Source organism: Squalius cephalus (assembly GCF_949319135.1).
Source record: "Squalius cephalus genome assembly, chromosome: 2".
In the NCBI taxonomy this organism is placed as follows: domain Eukaryota; kingdom Metazoa; phylum Chordata; class Actinopteri; order Cypriniformes; family Leuciscidae; genus Squalius; species Squalius cephalus.
In genome coordinates this window covers 9,932,778-9,953,889 of record NC_137123.1, presented here as the reverse complement: position 1 = coordinate 9,953,889, position 21,112 = coordinate 9,932,778, and the positions used below count along the sequence as shown (strand labels likewise).

The window sequence follows — 21,112 nt, the reverse complement described above, 5'->3', positions numbered from 1 at the left end:
ATTGATTATGGCCAAGCATGCGCCCTTAAAATAGCATATGAATAACATGCGCAACGCGGCCACTGACTTTAAACTATTTTTTCCTGGTTAGTGGCGCAATTGTTTTCTAAACCTGCAAAATAGCATGAAGGAACGTTTGCGCCGGAACACGCCTCCTTTTTTGCGCTGAACCGCCCAGGGAGCGCAAGTTCATTCCCTAGTTTAGCGACGTGCTTCTGTGGAGGGAAAAGCTCGCTTTGCGCGGGTGCAAAATAGGAATGATACATGCGTCGGTATACAAAGTCAATTGCGCTGGGTGCAAGATAGGGCCCCTCGTCTCATATGTGCTCGTTCAATCCCTCAAACTGCCACCAGAGGTCACCATCTCCTGTGTCTGACATCAACCTTGATGAGCCTCACTTGTAAATCACTATCATTCATCTTCATTCATCCTCACAATTATTCATCTTCAACTTACAGAAAAAGATCATCATTTCTCTTTAGTTAGTTTTAGTTCAGTAATGTTGTTCTCTTGTTGAGGGAGGGACAGTGATATTTCCGTCGCTGGGTGTTAATAAACTGTTAACCACACAAAGCTTCACTGTAAAGCTAAAGTGCTTGTGTTAAAACAGTCAGTCATTTGGTTGCTGTTGATCTGATGAGCTTCAACACGGTAAGACAAACACACTCTTGCTTAAATGATTATTGCTCATATAACATACGTGTCTTTACATGAGAAAGGTTAAGAATAGTATGTTTACATATACTTGTTTAAGTGATGAAAACAAGAGATGTTTCTGCCTTAAATTATTACATTGTTTATTTATTTATTTTTTTTTAGCTAACTGTTATTTTGTATATGTACATTTCTGCAATAGGGCCTACATAACTTATTAATGTGAATTGAATTGAATGCTGTATTATAGATATATGTTATGCTGATGTGGGTCAGAATGGCTCCTCCTCTTCCTCTGATCTTCTTTCTGCTCATGATTCACGGTGAGTCTCTCTTACATTCACATTAGAAACACTCTGATGTTTTATTTAAGGCCTCATGAGCGGCCGATCTGCACTTTCTTCTGTCCTGTTCTCACATATTTCTCTCTGAAACAGGAAGTTTGTGTTGAACTTGTCAAACGCTCGTCCCTTTTAGAAATGTCCAATAGTCTTTTGCTACTTGCTGGTCAGTGTCACATGGTTTAGGGGGAGGGACTTTCTCAAAGTTCAGAGCATTTGATTGGACAAAACTCTCTTCACTCTGTCTGTAAATTTTTTTCTGCTTTTCAGCAACACCGTCCATCAAAGCTCATCAGGGCTGCCAACTTTTGAGTTTAGTTTGGAGTGATGATTATGAAAGGGGGATTGATGGGGTGTAAAAAAAAACTTCATTTTCAATCTCTTTCACAAATTCAATTATTGTGATTTGATTCCGATTTGATTCAATATCCATTAATTTGGATAAACTATAGGTACAGTAGATACATGATAATTTTTCTCAAGGAAATAAAAAAATTCACACATTGCTGTAAACATTCAGAGCCCTGTCAGCTATTATTATTAAAGGTAAAAAATAACAACTCTAATTAAATATAATGTGTTTTTATTATACTAACAACATAATAATATTTAAGTGATATAGGTAAAAACCTAATAAATATGTAGGCTAATATAGTGCACATATTTAGCAAATGGTCTCTATAGCAAATTTTTCTAGCTAGCCAGCTAACATGCTATGGTCATTAAATGGCTTTCTTGAGGTAAATGTCATGTTATGCTTCTCCAGCGTTATGTAACGTTATGTGATATACTTGTTCTCCAGCTGTTTTATTGACTTCTTTCCACAGTTGAAAAACACTGATTGATCGATATTATGTGTGAGGTGTTGCACACACAGAACAGGCTGTGTTTTCTGGTGGCACATATAATTTGTATTTCTGTCACACGCTGTACAATCTGAAAATTCAACAAAGACAATAATAAATTAGTTTTTGTTTCACAGTGTTGAAATAGCGAGAAGGGTCTGACTGCAGAGCCACAGTTTTACCCCAACTACAGTTTTACCCCACAGCACTTTTGCCCGCGCATGCACATTTCGTTGTGAGAGTTTGAGAGAGTTTTGTCGTCGAGATGCATGTTACGGCACTGGAAGGGAATCATTTCCCTAAGTATTCAAAATGCTCTTCTTGCTGTGACCAATTTCATCATTTATTTTCTTTTACTTCTTGGTGTAATTGAGCTTGTATAGTTTTATAGTGAATGATCAATGGTAATGGTAAACTAATGGTGTGTCCGCACTGAAAGGTAACTGTAAATTAAATTGTATTCTTGTTTATGTCTCCAACAAATTAATAATATGTTCACACTTTCAGCCTGTTTGAAATTAAGTTTTATTTGTGTTCAAGTTTACGCATTAACCCCAGGCAGAATTAATTAACTTAAGGAATTAAGAGTTATCTTGACTTTAGACTAATAATTGCCCTTTGAATGTCTATTCAAAAGTTTGTTATGCCAGGCTTTCAAAAATAAAGTGTGTTTATTATACCAGGCTGTTCGTTTTTGGAGATTGAAGTGTTCATGACACAAGCATTATTTTATTTCATTAAAGGAGCAACAGCAGGAGCAAAAAATAACAGCAGGAGTAACAATAACCTTTAGATAGTTTTAGGACAGAACAGTCGCTAAGATTTAAAAATGAAATGTGACGGCAAAACCGCTGTAGTGAAACTGTAGTCCAAAAATGTCATGCCCTTCACTCGCTAACTTCCCTCCGTCTCGTTCACTCGGATGTACGTCATTGCTTACGTTTTTATTGTGGTTCAAATAGGTGCCTAAAGTGTACATATGAAGTAGACTCGGAACGAGGGTCTGTCCATATAAACTTCCCTCGTCCACTTCACAAAGTGAAACGCACTTCAAAATGGCGGCAGGGATTCTCCCAAGGTGAAGTGCTTAAGGAAGTTTGCAAGTGCGTGTCTAAGGCCCTGTCCCAAATGGCGCACTTCATGGAAGAGTATGTGTGTAAGAGGAGGAAGAGTGAGTATAAGAGGAGGAAGAGTATGTGTGTAAGAGGAGGAAGAGTGAGTATAAGAGGAGGAAGAGTATGTGTGTAAGAGGAGTATGAGTATGAGTATAAGAGGAGGAAGAGTATGTGTATAAGAGGAAGAGTATGAGTATAAGAGGAGGAAGAGTATGTGTATAAGAGGAAGAGTATGAGTATAAGAGGAGGAAGAGTATGATTATAAGAGGAGGAAGAGTATGAGTATAAGAGGAAGAGTATGAGTATAAGAGGAGGAAGAGTATGAGTATAAGAAGAGGAAGAGTATGTGTATAAGAGGAGGAAGAGTATGAGTATCAGATGAGGAAGAGTGTGTGTATAAGAGGAGGAAGAGTATGAGTATAAGAGGAGGAAGAGTGTGAGTATAAGAGGAAGAAGAGTGTGAGTTAGAGGAGGAAGAGTGTGTGAAAGAGGTGATGAACGATGAGGAAGAGGAAGAGGAAGGTGTGGAGAATGTGGTCAAGGCTGGATCTGCTTCAGGGTTTTTCTCTTCTCCTGCAGAGATGATATTCTCCGGCCGGACCGACATGAAGACGTGAAGCTGAAGCAGAATAAATCTCTCTCACTGACCTTGATTCTGCAGTTGCTCAACTCTTCTGACTGTACTTTACAGTAACATGCTTTTCATTTACAGTTTTTTACTGTAACCTTTTGGGCTTCTGCAGTTGGTCACTGTATTTCACAGTATGCAAATGCTGAATATACAGACATTCCATACTATACAATATTCAGTGCAATACTACACTGTAAAATGTAATATGCTGACTTTACTTAGAAAAAGTGAGGAAACCGATTGCCTTAAAATTTCCAAGTAAAGTAGTGTATTAATTTTTAGTTGGCACAACTTAATAACATTTGTATAAAAAACTTGTTAATCAAGTATACTCAAGCACTCTTGAATCAAAATCATTAGTTGTGGTAACTTCTCATTAGAGTTCACATTACTAGGAAAATATCACACTGTAAAATGTAATACGTTGACTTTACTTAGAAAAAGTGAGGAAACCGATTACCTTAAAATTTCCAAGTAAAGTAGTGTATTAATTTTTAGTTGGCACAACTTAATAACATTTGTGTAAAAAAACTTGTTAATCAAGTATACTCAAGCACTCTTGAATCAAAATCATTAGTTGTGTTAACTTCTCATTAGTTCACATTACTAGGAAAATATCAGGAAACCGATTGCCTTAAAAAAAGCAAGTAAAGTGAAATAGGAATAGTATGTGGTACTGATAAATGCTTAGTTAGTATAGTTCACTTACACAAGAGTTCTAGTAACTAAAAAATAACTGTAGAGAGTACTTGATAATTTACTTTAAATGAAATGTTACCATGGTTGTGTTTTGCAGGCTGAATGATGAAGTCTGTGTGAGTCAAGCATGATCAATTACAAGATTGTCACACATATAGAGGATTATATAAACCCAATTAACTGTTGGATTAATATATATATATATATATATATATATATATATATATATATATATATATATATATATATATATACAGTACTTGCAGTGCATACAGTATTTATTCACTCACCACTGTCAGGTGTCAGTACTACTTTTTTTACATAATTGCAAAATTTGTTTACTTTGTTACTATAAATAAATAATATTTTTCTCCTGTAACTGCATGCTTTGGATTCTGTGTTCTCCATTCTTCATGTAGTGTCTAACGAATGATCTGCAGTGTTTCTAATATTGACTGATGTGTGTAAGATCTGAAAGCATTGTTTGATTTTGCCAGAAGAGTCAGAGATTCTCTGAATGAGTTTTGAACATTTGCTTTTGTGTTTAAGGTTTTGAGAAAGTGAGTGATGGTTTCAAGAAATGTGTTTTAGCAATTCAGAAAAACTGTAATTGTGCAGCTTGTTGTTTTTGGCTGATTTCTTGGTTCTCTCTTCACTCCTCTGTCTTAAAGTAATTCACACTGAGATTATTTATTTACATTTATCTTATATTTCCTGTAATGAGTCGCTGTTTTCATATAGTAATAAAGTATTGTCATGTTTTCATGGCCCAATATAACAGATAAAACAACATTTACAGTTTGATGAATTCTGTGTTTCAGGGGTTTCTAGTGCTGGTTGGGGTGTGAGTTACAGTCCTTCACACATCTGTGCACTAAAGGACTCAACAGTGATAATGAGATGCACTTATACATACCCTACTACTGGATATCAGATCAAGAAAGTGTTCTGGACAAAAGGCCCAATACTAAGGTGGTGGGGTGTTGAGCATCCAGATCTGTCTAATGACCCTGAATACAGTCAGAGGCTTCAGTATCTGGGAGATAAACAGCAGAACTGCACCATCAGACTGAGTCATGTGACACTGAAGGATTCACACATGTACTATTTCAGATTCACAACTGATAGACCTGGTGGAAAATTGACTGGTGTTCCAGGAGTGACTCTTACTGTCACAGGTGAGTTTGATGAGGTTTATCTCTTCTTCTGTGCATTATGTTGAATAATAATCAGTGTATGACAGCAGCACTAGATATAATGTGTGTGTTGTGTTCAGATCTTCAGGTGGAGTCTCCTGAGAGAGTGACAGAGGGAGATTCAGTCACTCTGAGATGTAAAAGCAGCTGCGCTCTGACTGACAGAGCAACATTCATCTGGTACAGAAACTCACAGCCATTAACTGAGAGAAGAGACAGAAACAATGAACTCCTGCTGCAGTCAGTCAGAAGAGAGGATTCAGGCAGATATAGCTGTGCTGTAGACGGACACACTCACATCTCTCCTGCTGTTCAGCTCAATGTCATGTGTGAGTACAGATTGACTTTTCAAACATTACAAAGAATAAATATCTGAATTTATGATTTATAAAAATGTTTTAACCACTATTCTTAAGACTGCCCGAAACCCATGGGACACTTGCCATTATACATTTATAACAATAATATCTTAGTCTAAACCTAAAGTATTCTTGACAAACTATAGCATTTGAAAGTGTTCAGACTGTAGTTAAGATCACTTAATCCATATATGGAAATCGAAGAGTCCTTATACGGTCACCAGAGGAGTCTGGATGTCATCTAGTGGAAAAGTTTGGTACTGCACTCAAAAAATCGTACTGATTTTTATTTTAATTTTTTAGATATCAACCTAAAATTTGTCTCAGAATTTGTTCAGATATTTATCTTTGATTTTTGATTAAGTTTTAGTTGATTTTTTTTTTTTTGTAAAATATATATTCATAAACTTAAACTTCTATGATGCTTTTTGTAAACTTAAACTCTTAACCTGCAACTGCTGAAAAAACACAAACTTAAAGAAAGTCAAAGGTCAAGAGCCCAACTAAAGCAAACACTGATCTCCATGATGGTGACCTCAAACGAAACATTTTCAATAAGACATCAACATCTAAACCTCTGCTAATTCTCAATAAGATCTTCTTTAGACGTGACAGAAATAAAGTCAGTCTGGTTAGTAATAAGTGAAGCTGGTAATGCTGTTTGTGGAGTTGTTTAATCAGATCTTGAGAAAGTTAATGTCTTTTATCTTCAGTTCATCTAAGGCTGTGTCTGAATAAAGTTGTAGTTTGTGTTCTTATTACTCTTTCAAAAGATGATTGAAAGAATGTTTCAGGAATATCACACTAACCTTTAAATAACATTCTAGTAACATTAAGGAAACTGGACATTTTTATGTTCTTGGAATGTTACACTCTAAAAAGAGATGTGTTAAAAAACAACACACAAGATGTGTTGATGGCATTTTGACACATGTTGTGTAGATTTTTAACACACAATGTGTGTTAAAATGTAACACTGGAAACACTCTAAAAAGAGATGTGTTAAAAAACAACACACAAGATGTGTTGATGGCATTTTGACACAATGTGTGTTAAAATGTAACTCTGGATAGAATAGCACTGGGTGGAGGGCAGTTTTTATGAAAAAAAATTATAGGTATATTTTATATGGTATCCCATAAAATACTCTAAAATAAATAAAGCAATATATTCAAATAAATAAATTAAATCTTAATTCATGAAAACTTAAAGATTAACGGGTGTTTTTTTGCAGCCAATCACATCAGGCCTCTTTTTCAATGTCTTTTTCAAATGCTGCTTTCACTTGTTATTAATAACCAGATTGACTTTATTTCTGTCAGACTCTACAGAAGCTTTTATTGAGAATTAACAGGTTTTGGTGTTGATGATTCATTGAATGTTTCATTTAAAGTCACCAGAATCGTGATTAGTGTCAGCTTTATTTGAGCTCTTGACCCTTGACTCTTTAACATTAGTTTTCTCTGATTGCTGTAAATGTGTATTTAATTTAACACATTTGAAACAGCAGAAATAAACATGAGAAAAATATGCTCCGATGATAATATTATCATTATGAACATGTAAAATTGTTCAGCTGAAGCTCAGAAAGAGTTTAATATTTGAAAAATGAGTGTAATACATAATAGATTAGCATAATGCAATTAGCTTAAAATTAATTAATAAATACACAGTTCGAACAGAATCTTACAGTCAAAGGTATCAAACAGACATCAAGAATCAGCGTATGAATCTCAACAATGGTGACAAACAAAAAGCTTCATGCCGCAATGCATGCTGGGTGCCACAATAGTGCAAATCTCATCCATGACTCCCAGCATGCATTGCGGCATGAAGCTTTTTGTTTGTCACCATTGTTGAGATTCATACGCTGATTCTTGAGGTCGGTGTTTGACTAGTTTCTGCTACAGATTAAAATTTTCAGAAAACATTTATTTTATTATTCTGCACTGCTGGATAGCATGATGTAGTGTCACAAGATAATTATAACTAACAGTACATAAATAAATTAAACGTGCACCATCCATTTACTCATAAACTTGATCAGATCAGCACTTGTTGATTATGACATCATCAAGAAACATCTGATCATATTTTCTCTCGCCATAACAAATGTATTTTATTAAAATACAGTTAAAGCAGCCAGAGAAAGACTAAAAGAAGAATAAAGGGTCAAGAGCTCAAATAAAGGAGCCATTAATCACGATTCTGGTGACTTCAAATAAAACATTCAGTGAAACATCAACATCTAAACCTCAGTTAATTCTCAATAAGAGCTTGTCTATGTAGATTCATGATGTCTAAAACATCCAGCTAATAAAATGTCCAAACAAACTCTTTATTAAACGTCATTGGACTCCATAAACACAAGTTAACAATACGTTTCAGTTTTCATCCAAACACTCAGTTGTAAAAACACAGGAAGTAACTCTGGCAAATACACACCGACTACAGTCACATGTGACACATATCTGACACAAGTTGTGTAACTATAACACATTAGTGTGTAAAAGGTTTCAACACACTTCTGTGTAAGAGGAATAACACATTAGTTGTGTTAAAGGTAATACAAAATGTGTAGTCCTTATAAACACAGAGATGTGTTAAGAATTGACACAGGTTGTGTGTTAAATTTGACACAACATGTGTTGTCCCTGAGCACACTCACTACATGTGTTAAAACTGACACAATATGTGTTAAAATCTACACAACATGTGTTAAAATCTACACAACATGTGTTGTCCCTGAGCACACACACTACATGTGTTAAAACTGACACAACATGTGTCATTTTTAACAACTCTTTTTACAGGTTGTGTTGTTTTCAACTCATCATTTTGAGCGCCGACACTCTCCATCACTGTGAATGGTATGCAGTGTTTGCTATGTTCTCAAACAAACAGACCAGTGTAAATACAAGTTATTTATATACAATATTTTGTCAGCTGCTTCATTTTAATAAAATTCAAAGTGCAAACTCGGTTAACCTTTATTTCTTCATGAACTTTTGTCAAAAGCAGCATTATCAATTAGGGGTTGAAGTGTGAATAACTGAATAATGTCCAGTACAGTGAGTCTGTCCAGTCATTGAGCTTGAAACATTGTGTTGTACTTTGTGTGCACATGCATTCTGTACTCGACTATTGATTAAACGGTTAATATTTTTGCATCTGGCCCTTTCGCTTTATTTTTTAAAATGACACAATTTGTGTGTTAAAATGACTTACACATTTATTGTGTTAAATTTGACACAACATGTGTTGTCCCTGAGCACACTCACCACATGTGTTAAAACTGACACAACATGTGTCATTTTTAACACATCTCTTTTTAGAGTGTAGAAATCAACGTTCCTATAATGTTGACTTTTAAATTAAAATTAAGTTGAAAGAACGTTTAAGGAACATTATACCTTTTAAAACACGTTCCTCTAACGTCAAGAAAACTGGACATTTTTCACGTTCCCAGAACCAACACTGAAAATTTGGAGAACATTCTTATAACAAAAGTCTGTTAGCTGGGTATGTTTTTAGTACAATACAAATATACTTGAATACATTTTTAATACATTTAACAGTATGTCTTTTTCAACTGGGAGAAGTTTAAAGTTTTTCCCGTGGTCACTGATTTGTTAAATAACAAATCATTTTCTATCCTTGCAACCTTCCCTTGAATGCTACAGGGGGTGGAACTGAGACACGAGGAAAGGAAACGAGGATACACAAATAAGAAATAAGAAGCGCTCTATTTGTATATTGGAATATTATTGATCACTGGAGCGTCACTTTAAAGCGTCAACAGCTGCGATCAAGGGATCTGCCCTTATGTTGTTAAAGTTTGGTTATTTAAGAAATTCATACATAATAAAGATAAAGCAAGATGTCCTGTTGATATATGTTTGATATATAATTAATTTAAACTACAAAGGTAAAGCATAAATAAAAATTATTGTGACATATGAACTTGTGACTGATTGTGATTTGTGTCTTTATTACATGCGAGAAAAATTATCTGAGAGAAAAAAAAAGTTTGAGAGAAAAAGTTATCACACTGATAGCAAAAAAAGCATTTCATGAGAAAAAAAAAATTGAGAGAAAAAGTTTTCATACCAATAGCAAAAAATTATAATATTTAAGACTAAAAAAAGTTTTGAGAGAAAGTATTTTCTCATAGAACATAAAAAATATAAATTTGAATTTTTTAAAATTATTTCTGAGAAAAAATAAATAAAAATCTCTCTCAAAATACTTTGAAAAAAACTCTCAAATATATTTTGCTATCAGTGTGAAAACATTTTCTCAAAAAAAAAAAAAAAGTGTTTCTCTCAAAACGCTTTTCTTTGCTCTTGTGTCAGGATTTTGCTTTCACTGTGAAAATTGTGTCATGGGCGGGGCCACGTTCCTATTGGCCAATCGGGTGAGCATGGTCTTGTCTTGGGAGTCGAACTGAATACCATTGTTCGGTTCACCGGCACAGATGCCGCCTCTGCCTTAGTTGAGCACGGACACTCCAATGTTTGGGTAAGATGATTCACGGTGATCATATGCCTGGTTCAGATTACAAGATTTTTGTGTCTGTTACGATAGTCACGGTGTCAGATTCACTGATGGGCAGTAACGCGTTAGAAGTAACGCGTTAAGGCCCTTTCACACCGGATGCGTAACGAAAAAGCGAAACGAAAAAGCGAATAGTTCGTGTGCGAATAGTTCGCATCAAAACCATTCACATCAGCCGCGACGCGAATTTGCGACGTCTGTGACGTTCAGAGAGCTTCAACATTCCAAAACTTTCGCGCGAATCGCGCCGACAGCTGAGAAAACATGGACACTTCATCATCATCATCATCATCATCCAGTCATAGTCATAGCATCCAGTGAAGACGAGCTTTTCATTTTATTTAAAAGACAGAAAAGAAGGTTTTGGGTGCACCCAATCTTACAGAACAGAGAGTCTGAAGGGGAGTACCGGTATGCTTATGTGCACAGTTTTGTTTTGTTTTTTTGCGTCTTCAACAGTGCGTTTTGTAATGTAACTACACATTACATGTAACACACGAAGTAAGTAAGTTAAAAATCATTCGACTAGAAACTGTAGATATCACACAAAGAATGTGTATAGTATAGCCTACTAAAAGCAGCCCTAAATAGTCTCACTGCATTTTGTTACGTGTTCAAAGTAAACACGGTCTCTGTCTCTATCTTTGACGATAATAGTGTTAGCTTTCTATCCCAAATGTAGTTAGGTCTGCTAGCCTACACAGCACAGGACTATACAACGACTAAAACTATCACACAACACACTCACAGTCGTGATAACCGGTTGGTTGGCAATGCTACGCCACACATTGTCTTTCAAATCATTGTTCTTGTAGTATGTGATTGGCTGAAGCCTATTCTGTCGCCGCAAAAGTAAAAAAAAATCGACATCGAAGCGAAAAAAATAAAAGTCGTTTTTTCGCCTCAGCACATTCGCGTTCGGTGTGGAAGCGCTCATTACACAAACAGCTGATCAAAAAATAAACCCATCGCGCGAATTATTCGTGCGTCAAAATCGCGTCCAGTGTGAAAGGGCCTTTACTGTAATCCGATTACTTTTTTCAAGTAACGAGTAAAGTAAGGGATTACAATTGCAAAAACAGTAATTAGATTACTGTTACTTCCCCGTAAGCAGGCTGCGTTACTGCGTTATACTGCGAGACTGTCTCGCGACGTGAGCCGTGACTCGTGAGTGACAATGACATGAGCGCCGCGAAGTCAGTGGTAAACACTATGGCAAGCGATGGCGTTCAAAAGTCTGTAAACGAAACGCGTGAATTTTGAGGCGTCAACACGCACCGTTTGTCCGTGTTCAGACGTCATGTTTATTCATGAACGATGTCATAATGGTAAACTGTATGCACGTGCAAACATCAGACGTTATATTTGTTCATGAGGGATAATGCATTGGTACGTTGTGAGTGATGTCAGTCTTATGTCATGATTTGTCATGCCTTTTTAAGTTGTTCGTTTAACGTTCTTTCCCAAGGTAGAAAAGTCAACAGCTCTTAGAATGGGTCTTTTATTTTAGCAAACTGCCAAAAAAACCTCTTCAGACTGTGTGCAACTGAACCAAGAAAAGCTTAAGATTGCATGGAGCTGATAAGCATGAATGACAGAAGAAAAAGACTGCAATTAAAAAACAAAACAAGAGAAAATTATTTTAATGCAAGCAATAAAAAACTGCACACATCAGCTGTGGAATAAAAGAAAAGAAATGCATGATCAACTAGATTAAGGCAAACTCCTGTCTTAATGTAAACCCTGTCAACCACCCCCAAAGTTATTCTTGCCACTGTAACTTATGGCTAAAGACAGGTTTATGGGCAAATAAATGAATAATAATAAAAAAAATATACCAGGGCTCAACATTTAAGCCTTTTCATTTTGTCCTTCGGTCGGTCATTCACTTGTCCGAGTAAAAACATTTGTTAGAACAGGAAAAAAATGTGATTTTTTGTGTGTGTGTGTTGTAAATATAATTTATTCCGAATCAGTATTCTCATCAGTTCAGTCAGCTTTAACATATATAAATCGGCATATTTATGATATTTTAACCTTTATAAAGGGCATTTTTCCCTAATCGTTTGCTTCATCTTTCATTTAAAATTCTTAAATTTGATCAATAAATTACAATAGAATAATAATATGCTAAAAAACTGTTACCAATCAAATAAACTGCATTAAATAATATATATATATATTTATTTATTTTTTTTGAATATACAAATAAGAAATATTATTTGTGCATATAAATAATATTTATAAACCGCCAGTAGGAGGCGGCAGGCGACCATCTTAATGAGTGAGTCATTGATGCAATGTGCATGAAGTTAAAATACTGAAACTAATAAAACCATTTTTAAAAAAGAATGTTTCATTTGATTCAATTTTAGATGATGGAATATGCAGAAAGAATAGAATTAAGAAGAAAGGTCTATTGCTTTATAGCGTATTCATTTTGTGTATCATGTTTTTGAAAAGTAACTAGTAAAGTAACTAGTAAAGTAACTAATTACTTTTGAAAATAAGTAATCAGTAAAGTAACTGGATTACTTTCTTGGAGAAGTAATCAGTAATCAGTAACTAATTACTTTTTCCAAGTAACTTGACCAACACTGGTCAGATTACATGATTTTGACTCCTAAAAATCTTGTCATGTCGTGGATGGACAAGAAATATGTCAGACTACACGTTGCTTTCCGACCATCACCGCGAGCCGTCTCACGCACACATTCACTCGCACATACACGCACGCACTCACTCACATACACACACACTCACATACACACACTCACTGTGCTCGCTCGCTCACTCACTTGCGCGCACACACACACACACACACACACACTGTAGTTCGCTAACTCGCTCGCTCACACACAATCGCTCACTCGCACACACACAATTGCTCTCGCACGCGCGCACACACACGCTCACGTCGCTCACTCGCACACACACAATTGCTCTCGCACACGCGCACACACACACTCACTTTCGCTCACTCGCGCACACACACACACTCACTGTTGCTCGCGCTCTCACATACTCACTCTTGACGAAACCGTCGTGGAGGACCGTTTCGCCGGGTTTTCGCCTTGAAAGCTCTATAGAATTATAGGTTCAAACAGGAAATGTATCATATTGACCTTAAAACAAAATAGTTTATTCTGAGTCCGAGTAAAACTGTACAGGAGGTTGTATATGATGAACTAGGGCTGGGCCTGGGCGATATATCGCATGACATTGTTATGCGCATCTCGTCAGTAAAGCCGGTTCCTTGATTAGTAGTAAATCGCCATCTCCTGCTTTCAGATGAAGCGGCATTTACTACACAGAGCCGTAGTTCACTCACAAGCTGAGCCATATCGCATTAATTATCGCAGGCAATACGTCCGTGATCATCTAAGATCACCGTGAATCATCTTACCCAAACATTGGAGTGTCCGTGCTCAACTAAGGCAGAGGCGGCATCTGTGCCGGTGAACCGAACAATGGAATAATGATTCAGTTCGACTCCCAAGACAAGACCATGCTCACCCGATTGGCCAATAGGAAAGTGGCCCCGCCCATGACACAATTTTCACAGTGAAAGCAAAATCCTGACAGGAGAGCAAAGAAAAGCGTTTTGAGAGAAACACTTTTTTTTTTTTTAGAGATAATGTTTTCACACAGATAGCAAAATATATATATATATATCAGTTTTTGCAGTTGCACTATATACATTCATTGTAAATTAGGAAAAGTAAAAAAAAAAATCTTCCTCAAACTTAATCCAGAACTTGGTAAAACATTTGTCTGTATTTCAAATGTTTCAAGCCTCTCAAATTGTTGTCGGAATAGTTTTTCCTTGTTAACTTTTTTGTTTCAACTTTTTCTTTAACTTTGAGCATTAAACAGTGAAAATTTAAACTGGGATGTTTGCTGAAATTGTCCAATAATAACCAACTGCAGCCTTTCCTAGAACATTTTCCACCAGCCGTCTCTGATAAATACTTTTACCTGACATCTGTAGATCCTCCAGTGAAACCTGTGATCTCCATCAGTCCATCTGGTGAAATAGTGGAGGGAGATTCAGTGACTCTGACCTGCATCAGTGACTCAAACCCTCCTGCAGAAATCAGCTGGATTAAAGGAGGAACGACTGTAGGATCTGGAAGAATCTTCAACATCTCAAAGATCAGCTCTGATGACAGTGGAGAATACAAGTGCAAGTCCATCAATGAACATGGAGAGAAATACTCTGATGCTGTGACTTTAAACATCATGTGTGAGTAAATGATGGTCCAGTAACTGTGACATTAAATCCTCTAAACATCTGTGATGTCAAGTTTAATATGATTGTTAACGATATGAATATTTCTCTGTGTTAGACCCACCCAGGAACGTCTCAGTGTCCATCAGTCCATCTGGGGTAATAGTGGAGGGAGATTCAGTGACTCTGAACTGCATCAGTGACTCAAACCCTCCTGCAGAAATCAGCTGGTTTAAAGGAAGAATAAATATTTTGCAATCTGGTGAAACCTACAGCATCACTAATATTAAGTCTGAGTCCAGCGGAGACTATCATTGCTCTGCTACAAATAATCATGGATCTCAGACTTCTGCTGCTGTGAATGTGAATATCATGTGTAAGTCTGCCTTTATTTTTAACCAGTTCTGGAAGATTATTTGTGCAATGATTTGTCTCACTGCATGTCATTTTACACTTTTTATCTTTACAGATCCTCCCAGGAGCGTCTCAGCGTCCATCAGTCCATCTGGTGTAATAGTGGAGGGAGATTCAGTGACTCTGAACTGCATCAGTGACTCAAACCCTCCTGCTCTGAACATCAGCTGGATTAAAGGAGGAACGATTGTAGGATCTGGAAGAATCTTCAGCATCTCAAAGATCAGCTCTGATGACAGTGGAGAATACAAGTGCAAGTCCATCAATGAACATGGAGAGAAATACTCTGATGCTGTGACTTTAAACGTCATGTGTGAGTTTTATGAATCATATTCTGTATTTTAACCACATACTCCTGCTTACTTCCTTATCTGTCAGTATATTTTGTCTGATCTAGTCCTGTTAAACATTGGTGTGTGTTTGTCTGTATTTCAGCAGTCAGATGTTTCTCGTCTGTAACTGTCGGTGTTGCTGCTGGTGTCGGTGTTTTACTCGGTGGAGCATCAGGGGCTTTTGTGATGTACATTTGGTAAGAAGTTAATTTAAAAAAAAATCTACTTCTGTATTTATGAAGAATTACTGTATTACATTTAGGTTAAGTGTTACATTTAAAGCGGTAGTGCGTAAGCTTTGCCTCTTTGTCGCCATCTCTGTTTGAATCCTGAAATTGCAGTTATTTGTGGCGTTAAATGTGTTGTTTATTCATCCTTCTTCTGACAGTCTTACTAAAAGGATGAACAGAAGATCTGCTATGAAGGAGGTGAGATGATCTCAATTATTCACAGTGTTTTCCTGCATGCAGAGATGTTTCCTACAGCCGCTATGAGCCGTACACAGATATTAAGAGTATAAGACACACGAGTCTCGTGTCCAAACACCCGATTCTTCAGTTCTAGATCCAGTAAAACTGATTTCCATCAAGATCCTCTAAACATTACATTTTAAAAAAAATGTTGTTCTTTGTCCAAATGGCATGAAACTTCGTACGGCTCTCAACCCTTTCTAGATCTACAAAAAAAAAAAAAAAAAAAAAAAAAAAAAAGATATCATTACATTTTATTTATGTTAAATGAAAAAAACAAAAAACAGTCACACTCGTGGTCTTTTGGGTCTCCAGAGACCCCAGGCAATAACATGTCATTTTGTAACAGAATAATAGTTTTTTTTTTGTTTTTTGTTTTTTTTTACAAATGTAATTTTACTCTGTTTATTAATGTATTTACTCCACATCTGTGCAGTTTTTGGAGGATTTATCATATATTTTAAATGTCTATAAATAAATGTAATGTAAAGGTTTATATACAAAAAAATCTCCATAAATGAAATTTAGAAATGTGGGTCTTTTATAAAGTGAATTTTACATAAAAAGCTGTTTTTGTCTAAAAAACTACTTAAAAAAAAATAATTTATATAAATTATAATAATTATAATTATCCTCCACAGATGTGGAGTAAAAACATTAATAAACAGAGTAAAATGTCATTTGTTAAAAAAAAAAAAAGATTATTCTGTAACAAAAACATGTTATTGTCTGGAGACCACGAGTGTCACTCCAAACGAAGACCATCAGAGGGTTAAAAGATGAACTCACAATGTGTGTGTCCTTCTGTCTCTCCTGCAGATCTCTGATCCCAATGAAGACACATATACAGCTCTTGAGCTCAAGTCCACGACCTCTGACCTGTACGACACACTCACAGTAAGTGAGACGTCAAAGTCAGATACTCCATCACAGATGATCACATGACCGATCTCTCGCTCTCTTTCACACAGACCGTTGATCGCAGACCTCCTGAAGACTCTTGATCCTCAGAGCTTTTCTAAACATGAGAATCCATCAGTAAGTGTCAGAATCTGCAGCTCTTCTCAATATAATCAATAAAACTCTCTTCAGTATAGTGTGATTGTTTTATGTATCTTGTGAAAGGTTTTATAATGTTGTTGATGAACTTCAGTCAGTCTTTCTTCATCTTATTGTTTGTTCAGATCAACAGGAAGATTCTGCAGTGAGAGGCGGAGCACAAATGAACCAATCCTGAGCTCTGTGGGCGGAGCCACCGATGATTGACAGGGATCATCAGTGATGAGTCACAAGAGATTAATTTCTGTATAGTTTATGAAACATGATATAACAGTGGAATTAAATGAAAGTTAAAAGCTGGTGAATTGTTATTGTCTAAATATATGTTAAAATTAGATCAAAACACCTAAAGTGATGTTCAGTTGTGGCAAACAATCTATGCTTTCTCATTTTACAACATTTTCCTGCTTTTAAATCATAATTGATCATTTTATTCTGATAATGAAATTTATTCACAATGGAAAATGTATGTTTTTTTTGCTCTCAAAGTGCTCAATATAATCAGCTTCTGTTATTCAGTCTTTTGTGTTCCTGTAAATCTCGCTTTAAATGTCTTTAAGTTTTTAAGTTGTATTTGTGATCATCTCATGTATACTTGTACAAACCTTAAGGGCTCATAGATCCTGCAGTATTAATATATATATATATATATATATATATATATATATATATATATATATATATATATATATATATATATATTGATTCTCACAAGCTACTTATTTGGTATTGATTCAATATGATTGATATTAAAAATATCAATATTAAAATTGTAAATGACAAAGCATGGGTTTCTGCATGTTTGCTCCAAAACACCCCTGACATTTAGCTGGAGTTTGTTGGTGTGATTTGCTTTTAAGTCTTTTTTTTTTTTTTTTTTTCTAAAAATAATTTAGAAAATCACATACCAATTTAAGAAATAACTGGTTTTGACATTGGCATTGTTAAAACTGTAATAATAAGCATTAGTATCGGATCAAAATAAAAAAAAGTTTGTAATCGCCCATCGCTAACAATCCCTCAAACTGCCACCAGAGGTCACATCTCCTGCGTCTGACATCAACCTTGATGAGCCTCACCTGTAAATCACTACTTGTTTTGTCCATATAGTGCCGTCCTTCTTCAGTTACTGAGGGTTTGCTCACAATGTGGCTCAGACTTTGACATTAAATATAATGCAAAGAAGATAATATTATGATTGTTAGGAGTAGGGAAAACATGAAACTAATTTCCTGATTTCTCTCTGTCTGATATTGTCCTTAAATTATGTGATGAGGATAAATACTTAGGACATTATTTAACTGATGACCTTTCCAGGGTTGCCAACTTTGGGACTTTGGCTGGAGTGAGACTCTGTAAAACTTCAGTGCGTGCGGAGAAATTTTTTGCCAACCCTAACCCTAATTTTAAAAATGTCAGTCCTTGTTTACTTTATAAACCCTGATTTATGGGGGAAAAAAAAGAAGAAAAAAAAAAAAAACTAATAGAATGGAAACGTGTTTTCAAAATGTACTATGAATTGATTGCATGATAAAAAAATTAAGATAGAGGTGATTAAATAACAAACATGTAAAACAACAACATCAAAACAATAAGAAATCTCAAAACAAAAGGGACACATAACTTTACTCCACTTCCCCAGAAAACCACAACACAAGTTTCACACATTAGGCCTGTTGTAGCCACAGTGGCAGTGTTGGCCTGCTTCACCACCTCTGCAGGAGCTCGTATCTGAAGCACGATTCAATCCGTTCATTGCGTCTGTCACGTGACAAATGGAGGAAAGACTCGGAAGGTAAAGTAATTATTTATGTTCCCTGTAAATTATTTTTGACTGCATTATAATGATTTCTTAATTCAGAATATGATAAAGACTGCGTAGGTGGATGTGTTCGGGGAATTTGGCTGTTAAAAGTATAACATTTAAAGCCCCTTAAATGAACGAAATGACTCGAAAAAAGATTCGTTCATTTTAATGAATGAGATCGAACAAGCGAGTCAGTAAAATGATCCGAACTTCCCATCACTCACAGGGTGCCATCAAGTGACAGTCTGTTCCTGGAGTCAGTCTTGTTTAGGCCAATGACTGAAAAGGTTCGCTCAGCATCCGCATTTGACTGTGGCAGGCTCAACACAATCTGGGCAACCTTCGATCATTTGAGGAATTTTAAAATGCCACTTGCCTGATTTGCCAAAAAGTAATTTCCATGAGCCTATTTTTATTGAGCAAATAGCTAGCCCACATAACGCACGTCAGACAACGTTTGCAACTATAGCTGGAGTCTGTAGGCTACTCTCGGCACACAGACTGATTAGGCAAGGCTACGTCTGTAATGACAAGGCACACCATTTTATTATCTGCTTACCTTTCCAAACTTTCAAACGCGCATCAGTGGCTCCGACTCCGAACCTGTGCTCCGAACTCTCTCTGAGAGTCTCTCTGAAATGTGTGTCAGTGTTGACGTGCCCCCCCTGTTCTGCTGTGCGCAATATCATGTACAGATGTATGTGTAGGTTATTACTCTGCAAACAGGATCATTTCAACACTGAAGAACACGGCACTAAGATCAGTCAGGTTCTTCTCCAGTATGAGGAACCATTGGCGTTTTACATGTAAATATGTGATATGTGGACTCTGTTTGTTTTTCTGTATTTGTCTGTTTTATTATTTGTGTTTTTAGACCATGTGTGTCCTTAATAAAGCTTTGATGATGATGATGATGATGATGATGTTCTTTCTCTCAGTGAGAGGTTCTGACAACATACATCATTATTCTCTAGTGACTGAAGATGAAAAGAAAAGTAAATGCTTTAACTAAGAAGTGATCACGTAGGCGACTGATTGAAGTGACCTCGGATGTCTTCAGCTAGAAGATCAAATATATGTTTTAACACATGTTGGGTGTCTCTCTGTCTTTAAAACATGGAGAGCGCATTCCAGTAAACAGACGTAATTCTATAACTAAGTAAATCTCATAAGCCTGAAGAAGTCATTCAAATCCTTTAATATGTAGAAGGATAAATACTGATTAATACCCTAGATCAGGGGTCTCTAAACTCAGTCCTGGAGGGCCACAGCTCTGCAGAGTTTAGCTCCAACCCTGATAAACTCCTGTCTGCAGCTTTCTAGTAATCCTGAAGACATTGATTGGCTGGTTCAGGTGTGTTTAATTGTGGTCAGATAGATAGCAACCATCCAAACAATGTTAAATCAATGTTAATGTGTCAATGTTAACTGCATTTGATCAACATCACTTTTGCACCCGCAATTAATGTTGACATATTTAAAGAATTTCATCCAAAATTGAAAATGAAAATTTTCATTGAAACACAATTAAATTGTGTGAAACACAAAACAAATATAATGAAATGAAACATGAAACACAACAAATATAACAACCTGAAATCAACTGGAAATAAAAGAAGACTATAAATATCTCAAGATCTCACAAATAATGGGAACATTGTGAATTATTCAGCCTTTACGAACAAGCAGAAAACGGAAATCTGACCTATTACTGTCCCTGTTTTGACTTCTCTTTCACACAGACCGTTGATCCCAGATCTCCTGAAGACTCCTGGGGTCTGTTCTCCGTACGTCGCTGACTCAGTTAGCTGGATCTGATTGTTGGCGATTTGGCTTGATCTTGGATTGTTTGGTTCTTCGACGCTCATCCTGGATTTGCTGTCATAGCAACAGGTGTGTAATCTTAAACCTGCTCGAGATCTTATTTCATGTGAACAGGATTAGATCCCGGCTTTATAAGCGGAAGTGATACGGGAAGTCCTTTAGCGCAGTGTGATACTGTACTTTTTGAGAGATATCGTTTTTCTCGTGAGGATGTCATTTACATCATTCATTTGTTGAAAACACAAGTTAAATGTTTGACTCGTCGTACATTGCCCTGAGATTCTTTGCAAGTCCCTTACGGAACAAAAATATAATGCGATATATTACATAATACATTTCCATAAATGGGAAACTAGTGCTTATATTTTGCAATATACATGTGTTGTGAATCATCGGAGTCTGAGAGATCCATTTGCAGCAATTTATTTAGAAAAAGGGAAGTCGACAGGAAAAGGTAAAAATCACCGGCAAACAATAGCAGTAGAGAGCAGGAGAGTTCGTGGTCAGTAAACAGGCAGATGGTCGAGGCAGGCGGCAAACAGTCGTAATCCAATATCCAGGCAGAGGTAAAGCAGGC

At 36.2% G+C, this 21,112-nt stretch overlaps 1 protein-coding gene across 1 annotated transcript; it reads left to right on the top strand.

Moving 5' to 3' along the window:
• The first annotated feature begins 610 nt into the window (after positions 1 to 610).
• LOC307149067 (B-cell receptor CD22-like) lies at positions 611 to 18,418 on the top strand. The gene is made up of 12 exons (XM_079855100.1): positions 611 to 652; positions 906 to 978; positions 5,108 to 5,464; positions 5,563 to 5,811; positions 14,390 to 14,644; positions 14,748 to 15,005; positions 15,099 to 15,356; positions 15,479 to 15,572; positions 15,764 to 15,803; positions 16,665 to 16,742; positions 16,817 to 16,883; positions 17,030 to 18,418. Exons 1-11 carry the CDS (start codon positions 638 to 640, stop codon positions 16,847 to 16,849), a joined length of 1,710 nt encoding a protein of 569 aa, XP_079711226.1. The 5' UTR covers positions 611 to 637; the 3' UTR covers positions 16,850 to 16,883; positions 17,030 to 18,418.
• The last annotated feature ends 2,694 nt before the right edge of the window (positions 18,419 to 21,112 follow it).

Bases quoted from the DNA above. Each gene is read 5' to 3' on its own strand.
- LOC307149067 (XM_079855100.1), top strand. The intron at 14,645-14,747 runs GTGAGTAAATGA...TCTCTGTGTTAG, and splicing joins TGTGACTTTAAACATCATGT to ACCCACCCAGGAACGTCTCA. The intron at 15,573-15,763 runs GTAAGAAGTTAA...TTCTTCTGACAG, and splicing joins GCTTTTGTGATGTACATTTG to TCTTACTAAAAGGATGAACA.